A 14425-nucleotide genomic window follows, 5' to 3' on the forward strand; every position below is an offset into this window, starting at 1 on the left:
ATTCTTTCCAACAAAACATTTTTGTTGCATAATTCTTATTCAACGCTTGTTTGGTATTAGCTATATAACAGTCGTATGAGTAATTATACAACATAAATGTTTGTTGGATACAATGCTTATGATATATAGTAAACCGGAAGGCTAAACTGAATGCTGCGTTAACTGGGTTACTGTTGAGTGCGCCCTGTCGAGATGTACGTATCGATCAACCATCGTCCAACACATTGATCCAGCAACGTAACTACACCCATGCTCATGCGAGGGATCGTTTCGTCAGTGACGGGTAAATAAAGGGCAATTCGACTGTAAACAAACCAGAACAAAGAAGCTATAGAAAGGAAAAAGGTTCTGTAAAACTTATTACTAAGAAATTTCTGTTCCTAAGTTTACTTAAAAAATATTCTAAAGTTTAAACTTAAAACTAGCTAAATAATTATAGAAAGTGCACTTATATTTACTAAAAGTAGCTTGAGCGAGGATAGAAGGTGAGAATAATAAAATATCAAGCCAGCTTACAGCATTTAATATAGTTTTAGGAAGCATAAAACTACCTAGCGAGAAGCAGAAAGTGCACTGGATTCACGGATTTAAATTAATGTTCCTAAAAGCAAAATCACTAAAAGTAGGTTTAACATAAAGTTTCTCTATAATCACTATTCTGTTATCATTCTTATGCAATTTACTCGGCTACAGGAATTTTATAATTTATATACGTACGAGGAATAAATTCATAAAATTAACAACTATATTCGCTTACGGAACAGTTTATAAAATTCTTTTATAATGCCGAAGATGTCGTCCAGTTCTGCACCGAATGGAAACGGACTATCCCAGTTTGGAACCGTTGAACAGAATGTAAAAAACGTTCCGTCAACTGCAGCGAAAAGCTTGAATGGAATACCCGCCGCTGTCATCCCTGTTCCTACTAGCGTTAAAACCCAGGTAAATGTTGACGTTGCCAATAAGGAGCCATCCCGTGTATCTGGGAAAACCAGTAGCCTAAATGCCATTAGTCAACGTAACACCTGTTCCGCGAACGATGTAAGACGAAATCCGTTACGCGAAGTTCGTAGAGTTCGGGATTTTCAATGTCAGCTGTGTGAAGAGCGTGATAATGACGAAATGGTGCAATGTGACAGTTGCGATAGGTGGTTTCATTTCGTATGCGTACAAGTTACTGAGGCTGTAGCCAACGTTAGCTGGGTCTGTCCGAATTGTGCAAATGTAGAGCGTGGTCAGAACAGTGATCATAATCAAACGGGCTTTCGTCAACGTCAAAATCCACCCCCCAACAGACCCCCATCAGTGCAGTCTAAAGGCAAGGCTAGTTCCGCCCGAAGTGAGGCAAGGAGATTGAAAGAGCTTGAATTGAATCGGCTTAAAGAGGAGTTTGAAATGGCAAAGCGATTCCTCGATCGGAAATATGAAGTGCTTAGAAGATGCGGAAGCGAAGTGTCATCGGTAGCTGATGTAATCGAAGACAACCAATCGAAAGTCGCAGAGTGGTTAGCCGAGACCGAACGTCACGGCGAAGACGCAGACTCCGGTCTAGCTGAAAAGGAGGTAAGCGGACAAACACCGAACATGTCGGGAACGCTCAAAGAGCACCAAGCTCTGGATGCCATCCATCAAAACCGAAATCCGTCGTGTCTTCCTACAAACCAACAAGGGCAACGCTTTCAACGAGATGTTCAGTTTCAACAGGAACTAAGTATGTCACGAGTTCCCCCATCCGGTCTTGCCATGCAGCATAATCGCCAACTTCACGAACAACCAGCTGGTAAGCCACATAAACAGAGTGAGTCTATCCTTCCCGAAGGGTACCAGGGGCAGTCCGCCCAGTTGCAGTTCCACGATAGAGCAGCGGTCGACACACGACAAACTACACACGGACCTGTACCGGATCTCACACGTTTGAGAGTAAATCCAGCATTTGTAAATACTCGTGATTTAATTCCAGATGGCCAGGGTTGTCACGCGCCACATGACGCATTTTACCCGCAGTATAGCCGATTGCAAATACCTCACCAGTCGACGTTCTTTCCCTCGATGAACGCACGTAATGAATTTGCTCCGAACCAGCGTTCAACGCCGATACCATCGGGCCAACCGAGACAACGAGCTACAACGTTTGCTACTGAAACAGCCCCAATACCGACAAGTTTGGGCCACGTGAGAAGTAGAGCTACAGCAATCGCCCCTGATGATACAATCTGCATCCTTAACCGAAACCAAATCGCGGCGCGACAAGCCGTTTCCAAGGATCTACCTGAGTTTGATGGAACGCTGGAAGATTGGCCGCTTTTTTACGCCATGCTCACGTCATCAACGCAGATGTGCGGTTTCACGAATGAGGAGAATATGCTGCGATTACGTAAATGCCTCAAGGGTAAAGCACTGGAAGCAGTTAGATGTGAATTACTCCATCCCACAAATGTGGCTGATGTACTGTCAACGCTAAAAATGCTGTATGGCAGACCAGAAGCATTAATCCAGTCCATCATAAGGAAAATTCGTAGCCTTCCACCACCAAATATGGAAAAACTGGAAACAGTGGTAAACTTTTCGTTGTCGGTAAAAAATATGGTTGCTACGATTCGAGCCTGTGAAGTCGACGACTATATTTTCAATGCATCACTTCGATACGAGCTGGTGGAGCGTCTGCCACCATCCTTGAAGCTAGACTGGGCAAGATTCTCACGAGGCTATGTTAACGCAAATATCGCACATTTCAGCGCGTGGCTATATACCATAGCAGAAGACGCCAGTGCAGTGATGGTTACACCATGTCACGACCAGCGAACTCGCATTACTAAAAGAGATGGGTTTCTCAATCTGCATGTTGAGTCGGAATCAAGCTTCACGGAAGATGCCAACCCCTCTGCTAAAATGAAAGCAGATAATTCTACCGATCAGTGCGTAGTATGTAAAGGAAGCTGCCTGACCGTCGCCAAATGTAGCAGATTCGCGGAGCTGAGCTACGAATCGAAATGGGCAACAATAAAGGAGTGTAAATTGTGCCGAAAATGTCTTCGTAAGCATAACGGCTCCTGTAAGCAACAGAAACAGTGTGGGGTGAATGGATGCACTTTCCTACACCACCCACTACTTCACAAACACGAAAGTCAGAATGCTAACCTTTCGTCATCAAAACAAGTGTTACCTGCGATATCGACGGGATCGGAAACTGCAAGCTGCAACGTACATCAAGGTCAATCCGCAGTACTGTTCCGTATTATCCCAGTCATGCTTTACGGGCCAGAGAAAGTAGTGCGAACATATGCCTTCATTGACGATGGTTCCGAGTTGACGTTGATGGAGCAAAGCTTGGCAGATGAACTCGGAATCAAAGGACCTAAAAAGCAACTATGCTTGAAGTGGACCGGCGGAACCTGCAAAATGGAAAACGAGTCTCAACAGGTGAACCTGAAGATCTCAGGATTACATAGCTCAACGAAATTTGACCTTTCGGGAGTCTACACCATATCCTCTCTGAAAATTCGACCACAGACGTTGATGCTTACCGAACTACAGGAAAGGTTTCCTTATCTATCCGGTCTGCCACTCGAGGGATACAACGAAGTCAGTCCACGGCTTCTAATCGGCCTCAACTATGCTAATCTCGGCCATGGAAGTAAGAGTCGAGAAGGAAAGCGAAACGAGCCAATTGCGATGAAAACTCGTCTGGGATGGACCGTTTACGGTAACTGCACCAAAATGGAAATAAACGGTGGAGAACTGCACCACCATAGCGTTCAGCATTGCGAGTGCAACTCACAAAATGACAATGACTTACATAGAGCGATGAAGTCGTATTTCGCTCTGGATAGTATGGGCGTCATTAAATCAAACATACTTATGTCCAGAGAAGATCAGCGAGCCCAATCGTTGCTAGAATCTCGAACTCGGCAGATAAATAAGCGCTACGAATCCGGACTTCTTTGGAAATTTGATCATGTTCGTCTCCCAGATAGCAAAACTATGGCGTTGAGACGATGGAAATGCCTTGAATACCGGATGCATAAAGATCCCCGTTTGGCTGAAGCACTACAGATGAAAATCCAAGATCATGTAAGCAAGGGGTATGTGAGAAAGCTTACTTCTGAAGAGTTAGCCGTGTCGCGCGAGCGAGTTTGGTACCTACCGATATTTGCAGTAGTTAACCCAAATAAACCAGGCAAGACCCGTCTAGTATGGGATGCCGCAGCGACCGCTCATGGAATCTCTCTAAATTCAATGCTGATGAAGGGTCCCGATCAATTGACTTCTCTTCTCTCCGTGCTAATCCGATTCCGTGAGTTCAAGGTGGCAGTATGCGGTGACATCAGGGAGATGTTTCACCAGGTGCACATGCGAACCGATGATCAACACTGCCAGCGCTTTCTCTGGAAGAGTGCCGAGGATTCAGAGCCTAGCGTCTACATCGTTCAAGTTATGACGTTCGGAGCCTGCTGCTCTCCAAGTATTGCGCAATACGTTAAAAATCGTAATGCGAAGCTTTTCGAACGAGATCACCCTGAAGCATTTGACGCTATAACTAGGCAACACTACGTCGATGATATGCTCGTGAGCATGGAAACGGTTGATGAAGCAGTGGCGCTGGCGCAGCAGGTGAAGAACATTCATATGCAAGCTGGTTTCGAGATGCGAAACTGGATCTCCAACTCTAGTAGTGTCCTGGTTCGGTTGAAAGAGGGTACGGCGGAAGAGAAAGACATGAATATCGGCGAGGAAGCAACCACCGAAAAAATACTTGGAATGTGGTGGAACACATCAACTGATTGCTTCACGTACAAGTTGTCCTCTCGATACGACGAAGCTCTCCTAACTGGCAGCCGACGACCATCGAAGCGCGAAGTTCTCCGAATACTGATGATGGTGTATGACCCCATAGGGTTCATTGCGCATTTGTTGATGTTCCTGAAGACACTTTTACAGGAAATATGGCGGACAGCTGTCGGTTGGGATGACCCTATAGAGGACGCGCAGTTCGCAAAGTGGATGATATGGCTCGCAGTGTTTCCGGAGATGACGAAGATTAAAATTCCACGATGTTACCGGTCAGTGTTGTCTAAGAAAGCCGAGGTCGAGATGCATACATTCGTCGATGCAAGTGAGAGCGGATTTGCGGCGGTTGTCTACTTCAGGTTCCGTGAGGGGGACGTGATCGAATGCTCCTTCGTAGCAGCGAAAACCAGAGTAGCACCCTTGAAGTTCTTGTCTATTCCACGTTCGGAACTACAAGCAGCTGTACTGGGTGTGCGTCTAGCAGACACCATATTGACATCTCTCTCAATCAATGTTCGTAAGCGCTATTTCTGGTCCGATTCCAAGGACGTGCTATGCTGGCTAAAGTCCGATCACAGACGATACAGCCCATTTGTAGCCTTTAGGGTCAGCGAAATCTTGGAATCGACAGATATCGATGAATGGCGATGGATTCCCACAAAAATGAACGTAGCTGATGAAGGAACAAAGTGGGCGCGGGTCCCCGACCTTTCTGAGAATTGCCGTTGGTTCTGCGGTCCACAGTTTCTAAGACAAGACGAGAACACGTGGCCTGGGAAGCCTTCCCTGGAAAGAACGACAGCAGAAGAGCTTCGTCCACACTTGCTTGTCCACACAGCCACGGTGGAATCACCAATCTCCCCACAAAATTTCTCTAAATGGAGTTCCCTTCTGCGTTGTACAGCACTTGTCTTTCGTTTTGTCAACAATCTGAAACGAGTCCGCAAAGAACGTCTGTCTGGACCTTTGACTCAACGGGAGCTAGCCGAAGCAGAAACTTATCTCTTCCGTTTAGCGCAGTCTGAAGTATATGCTGACGAGATTGCTACATTAGCCGTAAACAACGCACAGAAAAGAACACGAATAAACATTATCCGCCACAATCCGCTTTTCCGAGATGCTTTCTTGGACGAGAGTGGAATTGTTCGTGTCCGGGGGCGAATAAGTGCCTGTGAATTCATCGATCGTGACGCAGCTGAACCCGTTATTCTTCCTCGGAATCATCACGTTACACGTTTGATCATCAATGACCTGCATGAACGGTTCAACCACCAAAACCACTTAACAGTCGTAAACCAATTACTGCAGCGCTTTCGCATCCCTCGTCTAAAAGCAACTTACCAAGCCGTGCGCAAAGATTGCCAATATTGTAAGAACTCTCAAGCACAACCGCAACCACCCATGATGGCCAAGCTCCCTCAGGCACGACTGACAGCGTTCAGTCTTCCGTTCACTCATATGGGGGTGGACTACTTTGGTCCGATTCAGGTTTCAGTGGGCCGCCGTTCGGAAAAACGATGGGGAGTTCTCGCTACGTGTATGACCACTCGCGCCATCTATTTGCAAGTCGCTCACACGCTGACCACCGACTCCTGTGTTATGGCGATCAGAAACATTATGGCTAGAAGAGGCGTTCCGGCTGTCATCTACAGCGATCGGGGTACCAACTTCCAAGCGACCAGTAAGGAGCTGCGGACAGCAATTAAACAGCTGGATCACGATAGGTTCGCGAAAGAGTTTAACTCACCTCACACTCAATGGGTTTTCAACCCGCCTCTATCACCACATATGGGAGGAGCGTGGGAGCGGTTGATCCGTACAGTCAAGAAAAATCTGACCATATTACAATCGAGCAGGTTGCCAACAGACGAGGTCCTGCAGAATGCACTGGCGGAGGTTGAAAATATAGTCAATTCTCGACCCCTTACCGAAATCCCGATCGAAGATGACTCCTCTCCCGTGTTGACTCCTAATGATTTTCTGCTCGGGTCATCGAACGGCTTAAGATCTTGGGCACCGCTCGACGATAGCCCCGTGCTATTGAAGAATTCCTACACACAATCACAACTCATGGCGGACAGATTCTGGCGGCAGTGGGTGCGAGATTATCTTCCTAGTATCACTCGTCGTACAAAGTGGTTTACTCCAGCTAAACCGATAACCGTTAATGACATCGTACTGATCGTCGACCCGAAACTGCCAAGAAATTGCTGGCCCAAGGGCAGGGTCATCGCAGCGCATCAAGGAAACGATGGGCAGGTACGTCGCGTGACCGTACAAACTGCTTCCGGGGGCATATACGAGCGACCTGCGGTATCCATAGCTGTGCTCGACATAGGCGTTGTTTAGAATCCGCTACTAGAGAATCCTTCGCGCATTCCGGGGGGAGTGTTGAGTGCGCCCTGTCGAGATGTACGTATCGATCAACCATCGTCCAACACATTGATCCAGCAACGTAACTACACCCATGCTCATGCGAGGGATCGTTTCGTCAGTGACGGGTAAATAAAGGGCAATTCGACTGTAAACAAACCAGAACAAAGAAGCTATAGAAAGGAAAAAGGTTCTGTAAAACTTATTACTAAGAAATTTCTGTTCCTAAGTTTACTTAAAAAATATTCTAAAGTTTAAACTTAAAACTAGCTAAATAATTATAGAAAGTGCACTTATATTTACTAAAAGTAGCTTGAGCGAGGATAGAAGGTGAGAATAATAAAATATCAAGCCAGCTTACAGCATTTAATATAGTTTTAGGAAGCATAAAACTACCTAGCGAGAAGCAGAAAGTGCACTGGATTCACGGATTTAAATTAATGTTCCTAAAAGCAAAATCACTAAAAGTAGGTTTAACATAAAGTTTCTCTATAATCACTATTCTGTTATCATTCTTATGCAATTTACTCGGCTACAGGAATTTTATAATTTATATACGTACGAGGAATAAATTCATAAAATTAACAACTATATTCGCTTACGGAACACAGTTTTCTTTTGGGAGCTCTTATGGTTGTCAAATTGGCGCTGAAGGCCGTGTTGCCGCAGCATTCTATTTGGCCGTTGAGGCTGACTCGAAAGGTAAGTTGAGCTTAATTTTTCAAGTTGTACAGGTGATAAAGATTTTAATTAAGTTGTAGTTTATTCAGCTGTTAAAAAGCTAATATCAGATAAACAACCGCTTTTGAAAACTAATTAGGATATTTTTATGGTACATTTTACATTAAAACTAAAATAATGTTTTACAAGTGTAAATCATGTAAAGCATGTGTATAGTACCGTTCGAATTTAAATGAAAAAAAAAAAAAAAAAAAAAAAAAAAAAAAAAATACATTTATTATTTCGTGAAATCTTTATTTTACCTACTGCAGATTCTTACCTCAACTATTCGCAGTAGTGGATAACAATATAAATTAAATAGTTGCGGAGTTTATGTTCAACCCGCGCAGTCTTGTACCGAAGGGAAATATTTATGCAGCGTAATGAAAAGTTGGATTTGGGTGGATGGATAAAAGCAGAAATGGGTAGGTACTAAGTAGCTGATGCAAGTAATAAATCATACATGATGCTGCTGATGGCGGAAAATAAATGCAAATGCACCACGTTTTGTCAAAACTGCATATCACTTCTACTTTACTCGGGTGCTTATGGCTGCAAAATGTTTCCGATTGCTATTTTGTGATCTGCGAAGCATTCTTGCTCCGTGGGAGCTTAATTTCGGCCTCGAACAGATTGATGTTGGAATATTGGAGACTAACAATGTATGCTTTACATATCACATTTTTAGTGATTATGATATGGAATTATCAAGGCCTTGTAACGCAGTAAATGTTAAAGTTTTGCTGTTGTTTATGAATTATTACGTTTGATCCTGTACCGAAATGGAACTTGGGTAACTAAACACCTTAAAGCTGTTTAAAAACGGCAGGCCATCTTAGCCATCAAATGTTTAGTTTAAACAGTTAATTGCATGTTTGCAACTTTCAGCAATATACTTTACTATCATCTTGCAAGGCCTTGGAGTTTACTTCTGCAGCATGTTTATCAACCATGCTAACAAAGCACTCATAAGTCATAAATATGTACATGTACACATAAACAGAGGCATCTTAACCTTTTTGCGTTAAAACACAAAAGCTAGGCCAACTGTGGAGTCGGCAGTGAAGACAGGAGCTAGTCAATTTAGGATGCAGCTCATGAACTGCAGTTTGTCTGTTGACATTCGCCGCAGAGGAAATGGGGGTTAGATAAGACCTGTCATATTAACGAGAGATTGAATGCATATCTTTACAAGCTTGATGGTCAATTAAACAGCGAGGCAGCACAATCACTGCAAGTGACGATATTTTATTAAGTGCAACAAAAATGGTGCGGTATATTTACAGGTTATTTGTTTGTAACACCAAATAAATTTTTTTCTTTAATGTCTGTTTCTCCCATGACTACTCCACCGTGTTTGCTGCTTAGTTGAAAAAGTCACCAACTGGGACAACTGTCGCTTTCGGATAAAAATGGGTCTGTTGACTAATAAACAAAAACAAAAAAAATAAGGATATGTTTGCCAACTACTTTCAGGAGTTGTTTTTTATCATCATGGCAAATGTCTGTTGAACGGCCGGCGGAAGTCGAAAAGATACAGCCTTTTAGGGAAGATTCGTTTCTTCACAACAACAAGTTGAGACAAGGAAAAATCATTTCTATGCACATGACAGCATTTTATGAGATCTTATTTTTTGGACTTCCTCAACAGACAACTGATGTTTTCATGGTTATTTAAAAGCTATACTTCTAGTTTTTCCTGCAATGCACGCTGGTGGTATCCCCATTGCACTCTTCAAGTACTGATTCTAACTTGAGTCAAAATTCAAAATGTACGGGTATGTTTTTATCCTAGTAGAGATGATGGAAAATCAAATTTGCTGGATTCTTTTAAACTTCTTTTCTCTTTGCCATAATTTACATATTTGAATTTTAATTAACAAGTAAGCTTACTTTATCATTATAATTTTTAACCTATTTGGGTTCGAACTCATGTCATGTTGAAAGAGATCCATCGACGAACGCATCTGAGCCAATCTGAAATGTGATGAACAGGGCTTTTGGCCGATGTAGAATAATCAATGTAAGAAAACAATGCAAGAACTGAAGAGTAATTTCTATTGCAGTACAACACTCGTTCACTAGTTGCATGAATGACGCGATGCAGCTAGTGAATTTTGATTTTTATTTGCATGATGTTTGCCAATGTTTATTTTGAAAAGGGACCTTTAGCAGTGTGAAAACTCTTCACATGCACTGGAATTTGGAAAAAAAATACACAAATCTTTACAAACAAACCAAAAACTTAATGTGTATTCGCATGCAATCAGTAAAGTTTAATCAAATTTGCATTAATTTGTTTTGATATATTCACGTAACGCAGAAAGAAAGTTTTTATCCTGCAATGCTGCATTTTTTCGACATTCGCGATTCGAACCAGCTCGAATATCACGTTAAACAAACGGCCTCTCGAACCAAAATCACTTGAAACGAGAATCGCAATGTCACCCCTGGTTATAATTGGCTCGCATTACAGTTTGGTTCGATCCTTGGCAAGCATGGTAATTCTTAAGTCTACCCACGATTACATAAAATGCCGCTGGAAAATGTCAAAATATTGACGATCGTTAAAAATTATTTCGCAGTGTCCAGAACTTGACGCACTTTTTAAGTATTTTATAAGTAACTATCCCAAAGGGAGGCGCCGTAGCCGCAAGGTTACCGAGTCTGCCTTGACAAGCGAGTGGTCGTAGGTTCGAAGTTTAGTAGAATCAGGCCCTGATCAAGCCTCTTGACAGTATAAAAGGTTACAGCAAATACCCGGGCGATATCACAATAGATCAACTTGGTCGCCGTGATGAGGAAAAAGTGATACAGGAAAAAAAAAACTATCCGAATCTTGCACGAGAATCAAGAATAACCCAAGTTTATGTGCTGAATAATGTTGGTAGAGTAAAAACCAATTTGTATGCTATCGTCACAGAAAACATTCACAGTCACAGAACTGAAGTGGAGGTTCGAAAACCGAGACGGCCAAACAGTGGCAACATAGTCTCTTTCGATTCTGTCTTTATATTGGAACAGAGTGGTGAGTAAAAAGTGATGAGGTAGGAGTAATAAGTAGAAAATGATGAGTAAAAAGTGATGAATAGGAAGTGATGAGTAGAAAGCTATGAGTATAAAGCAATGGCATAAGCATAAGCATAAGCATAAGCATAGGATACCGCCCGTGTGCTGCTACTCCGTTATTGACCAGGACCGATGAAAATGGCAAAATGATGGTTGGAAAAAGCATACTTGGGACAGCACGCTATTCCTCATTGTGCAACCTTATCAGGTCCCTGCATGCTGATCAATGCCGACGCCGGCCACGTCCGAATGCGGGTCCTGATGGGATGGGAAGGAATGTTAGTCTAATACTTGTTACTACTAAAGACCAGGAAATCCTCTGCATCTTCACAAGTATTTCGGGAAAGGAATAGTTGTTAGTAGATGGGGGGACCTAGATGGATAGAGAGTTTGCAAAGGAGTTCGTGGGGCAATATCATGCGGGATTCATGGGTGTCCGTGCCAGTGTTGCCACATGTACAGATTTATATGGAAAAGTACAGATTTTTCCGATTTTTTTGGTACAGATTCTGTACGGTACAGATTACAGATTTTTGTCATAAAGTACAGATGGGTACAGATTTTTTTGGGTGTCAAAAACTAATTTTTTTCTTTCAGTTTTGTTACTTAAAATCAATAGAGGAGCATCTCTTGACATGAATGCAAACAAAACAAAACGTGTCTGTCTTTAAGGTTATGTACCAATATCATCAAAGAAGTCAGTAATTTGCGATTTTTCTATTTTTTAAAGCAAACAAACCAGGTTTCCCTATGTAACCAACCAACTTTGTGGTACAGATTTTGGTACAGATTTTTGAAAGCAAAAGTACAGATGAAAAAGATTTTTTTACCTTCCAGTACAGATGAATATGTGGCAACACTGGTCCGTGCCACCACGGACCAGATTTTCGCGCTTCGGCAAGTGTTGCAGAAATGTCGCGAATACAACGTGCCCACGCATCATTTATTCATCGACTTGAAATCGGCGTACAACACGATCGATCGAGATCAGCTATGGCAGATTATGCACTACTACGGATTTCCGGATAAACTAACGCGATTGGTCAAGGCGACTATGGATCGAGTAATGTGTGTTGTTCGAGTATCAGGGGCAGTCTCGAGTCCCTTTGGATTTCGTAGAGGGTTACGTCAATGTGACGGGCTTTCATGTTTGCTGTTTAACATCGCTTTGGAGGGTGTGATAAGAAGAGCGGGTATAGACATGAGTGGCACGATATTCACGAAGTCCGTCCAGCTTCTTGGTTTCGCTGACGACGTTGACATCATTACACGTGCCTTTGAGAGGATGGCGGAAATGTACATCGGACTGAAAGCTGAAACCAAACGGATTGGAATTGTCATTAATGTATCGAAAACAAAATACATGAAAGGAAGAGGTTCTAAAGAAGTGAATGCTGACCTCCCTCCCCGCATTCATTTAGACGGTGAAGAAATCGAGGTGGTAGAAAAGTTCGTGTATCTGGGCTCACTGGTTACCGCAGACAACGACACCAGCAGAGAAATACAAAGACGCATTATGGCAGGAAATCGTGCCTACTTTGGACTCCGTAGGATTCTGCGATCGAACAAAATTCGCAACCGCACGAAGTTAACAATCTACAAGACGGCCATGAGACATGGACTATGCTTGTGGAGGACCAACGCGCCCTTAGTGTTTTCGAACGGAAGGTGTTGCGCATCATCTACGGCGGAGTGCTGATGGAAGACGGAACGTGGAGGAGGCGAATGAACCATGAATTGCATCAGCTGCTTAGGGAACCACCCATCGCTCAAACCGCAAAAATCGGTCGCCTGCGATGGGCTGGGCATGTCGTGAGGACGTCGGACGACAGCCCGGTTAAAAAAATTCTCAATAACGATCCGACTGGAACGAGACGGCGGGCGCGCAGCGAGCAAGATGGATCGATCAAGTGGAAGGCGACCTGCGGACCCTACGTAGACTACGTGGCTGGCGAATTGCGGCCATGAACCGAGTGGAATGGAGACGACTTCTTCGTACAGCAGAGGAAACCACGGCCTGGAGCTGATTAACACAACACAGATGGATAATGTAAGTATGTAAGCACCAGTTATATGAGACTAACCTGGATATTCAAAAATTTTCTTGTAAAGCCAGTAATTACGAAAATTAAGATACCTTTAAAAAATACCTTTTTAATAAATTTAATATAATGCCATTGGTGCTCATGTTCAATCATAATTTAATTAATATCGAAAATCAGGCTGTAATCTATAGTCTCTGTTGCAAGCAGAGCGCGAGGCTCCGTTCCTCCGCACGGGTATGGAACGTTCACTTCCTTTAGCTGCTATATTTGTGGACAAACGGACAGAGTTATTAATTTGTTGCAAAAGAAATGTGTAACATAATCTAGTAGCATTTTTGATAACAGCATTAAATGCGGAGTAGTAGCAGTAGCAGTAGCAGCAATGTTTAATGAGATGCGAATTATTGGCAGTAGCACGTCAGTGTGCATAGTGAAATTTTCATGATGTCATTTCCCGATTTTTCAGCTCGCAGCTGTACGCCTCCGTTCTGTCCATCTTTTGACACTTCGGAAGAAGCGCACGATAGAGGCATTTTTATGTGCCACTGAAATAATGGTGCACACAAGTGGAAGTGACTTGATTGTGTCATCTTCCTCCTTTTGTTCAGCTTTCCCTTTCTTTTTTGAATCGGTTAGTTGGTTGAAAACGATCGTACCAGAAAAAAACGTTGCTGGTTATGATGTATCCTGTACTGTGTTTCGTTCTTTATACTAGAGCAACGTTTTGCCACTATGTAATTAGGCCATATATGCATAATCTGCACTTTTAGATGCACTTCTGCATAAGGTGTGATTTATTACCGACAAGGAAGTTTAAACCTCTCGTCGACCACGTTAAGTTCGTTATGAAAATTGCAAATTGACAGTATTCCTCATATTTTTGGGATATTTTGAAAGCAGCGGGATTTTAGTTAACAGGTACTGATTTCACTAAAATGACCATATCTCGCTAGTCTCTCGACGGATTTCTGGATTCTTTTTTCACCAATCGAAATATGATCTAGTTTTTAGGCAAATTATGACTATTGTTAAATTTCCATAACAGAAAAAGATACAAGCGATGAAAAAATCAGTTTTTGGCATACCCCCGGACAACCAACAATTTCTCCGCTGTCTAGTGATTACTGCGAATTTTGAATTATTAAAAAAAATTTAGAAAAACTTCCCCTCTGAATGCAATTGGCTTCATCAAAAGTTGTCTTATTTTGTATTTGTTTGAATTTCGTCAAAATTTTGCCTGTCTCGATCATTTTGTCTAACTCCTGTACATCCACCTGTATATTCACCGATCTGCGACATTGATTCTTAGTGTTCTAATAAAATTGACAGCTAAATTAAGGCATATTAAATTATTTTTGATTGTCGCTCTATAACCTGAATCAAAATTTCATTGAATATAATTTAATAATGTGTTTTTTGCAAACTTCTAG

The 14425-nt window shown here is 42.6% G+C and overlaps 1 protein-coding gene across 1 annotated transcript; it reads left to right on the forward strand.

The window, feature by feature from the left end:
* Positions 1 to 792: 792 nt before the first annotated feature.
* On the forward strand, positions 793 to 7137 carry LOC128736038 (uncharacterized). Its single transcript, XM_053830521.1, has one exon. The coding sequence runs from the start codon at positions 793 to 795 to the stop codon at positions 7135 to 7137; it is 6345 nt and encodes a 2114-aa protein (XP_053686496.1).
* Positions 7138 to 14425: the final 7288 nt, after the last annotated feature.

Source organism: Sabethes cyaneus, chromosome 2 (assembly GCF_943734655.1).
Source record: "Sabethes cyaneus chromosome 2, idSabCyanKW18_F2, whole genome shotgun sequence".
NCBI classification, from domain to species: domain Eukaryota; kingdom Metazoa; phylum Arthropoda; class Insecta; order Diptera; family Culicidae; genus Sabethes; species Sabethes cyaneus.

What these genes read in the sequence shown, in the direction of transcription:
- LOC128736038 (XM_053830521.1), top strand. Translation starts at nt 793, where the DNA reads ATGTCGTCCAGTTCTGCACCGAATGGAAACGGACTATCCCAGTTTGGA.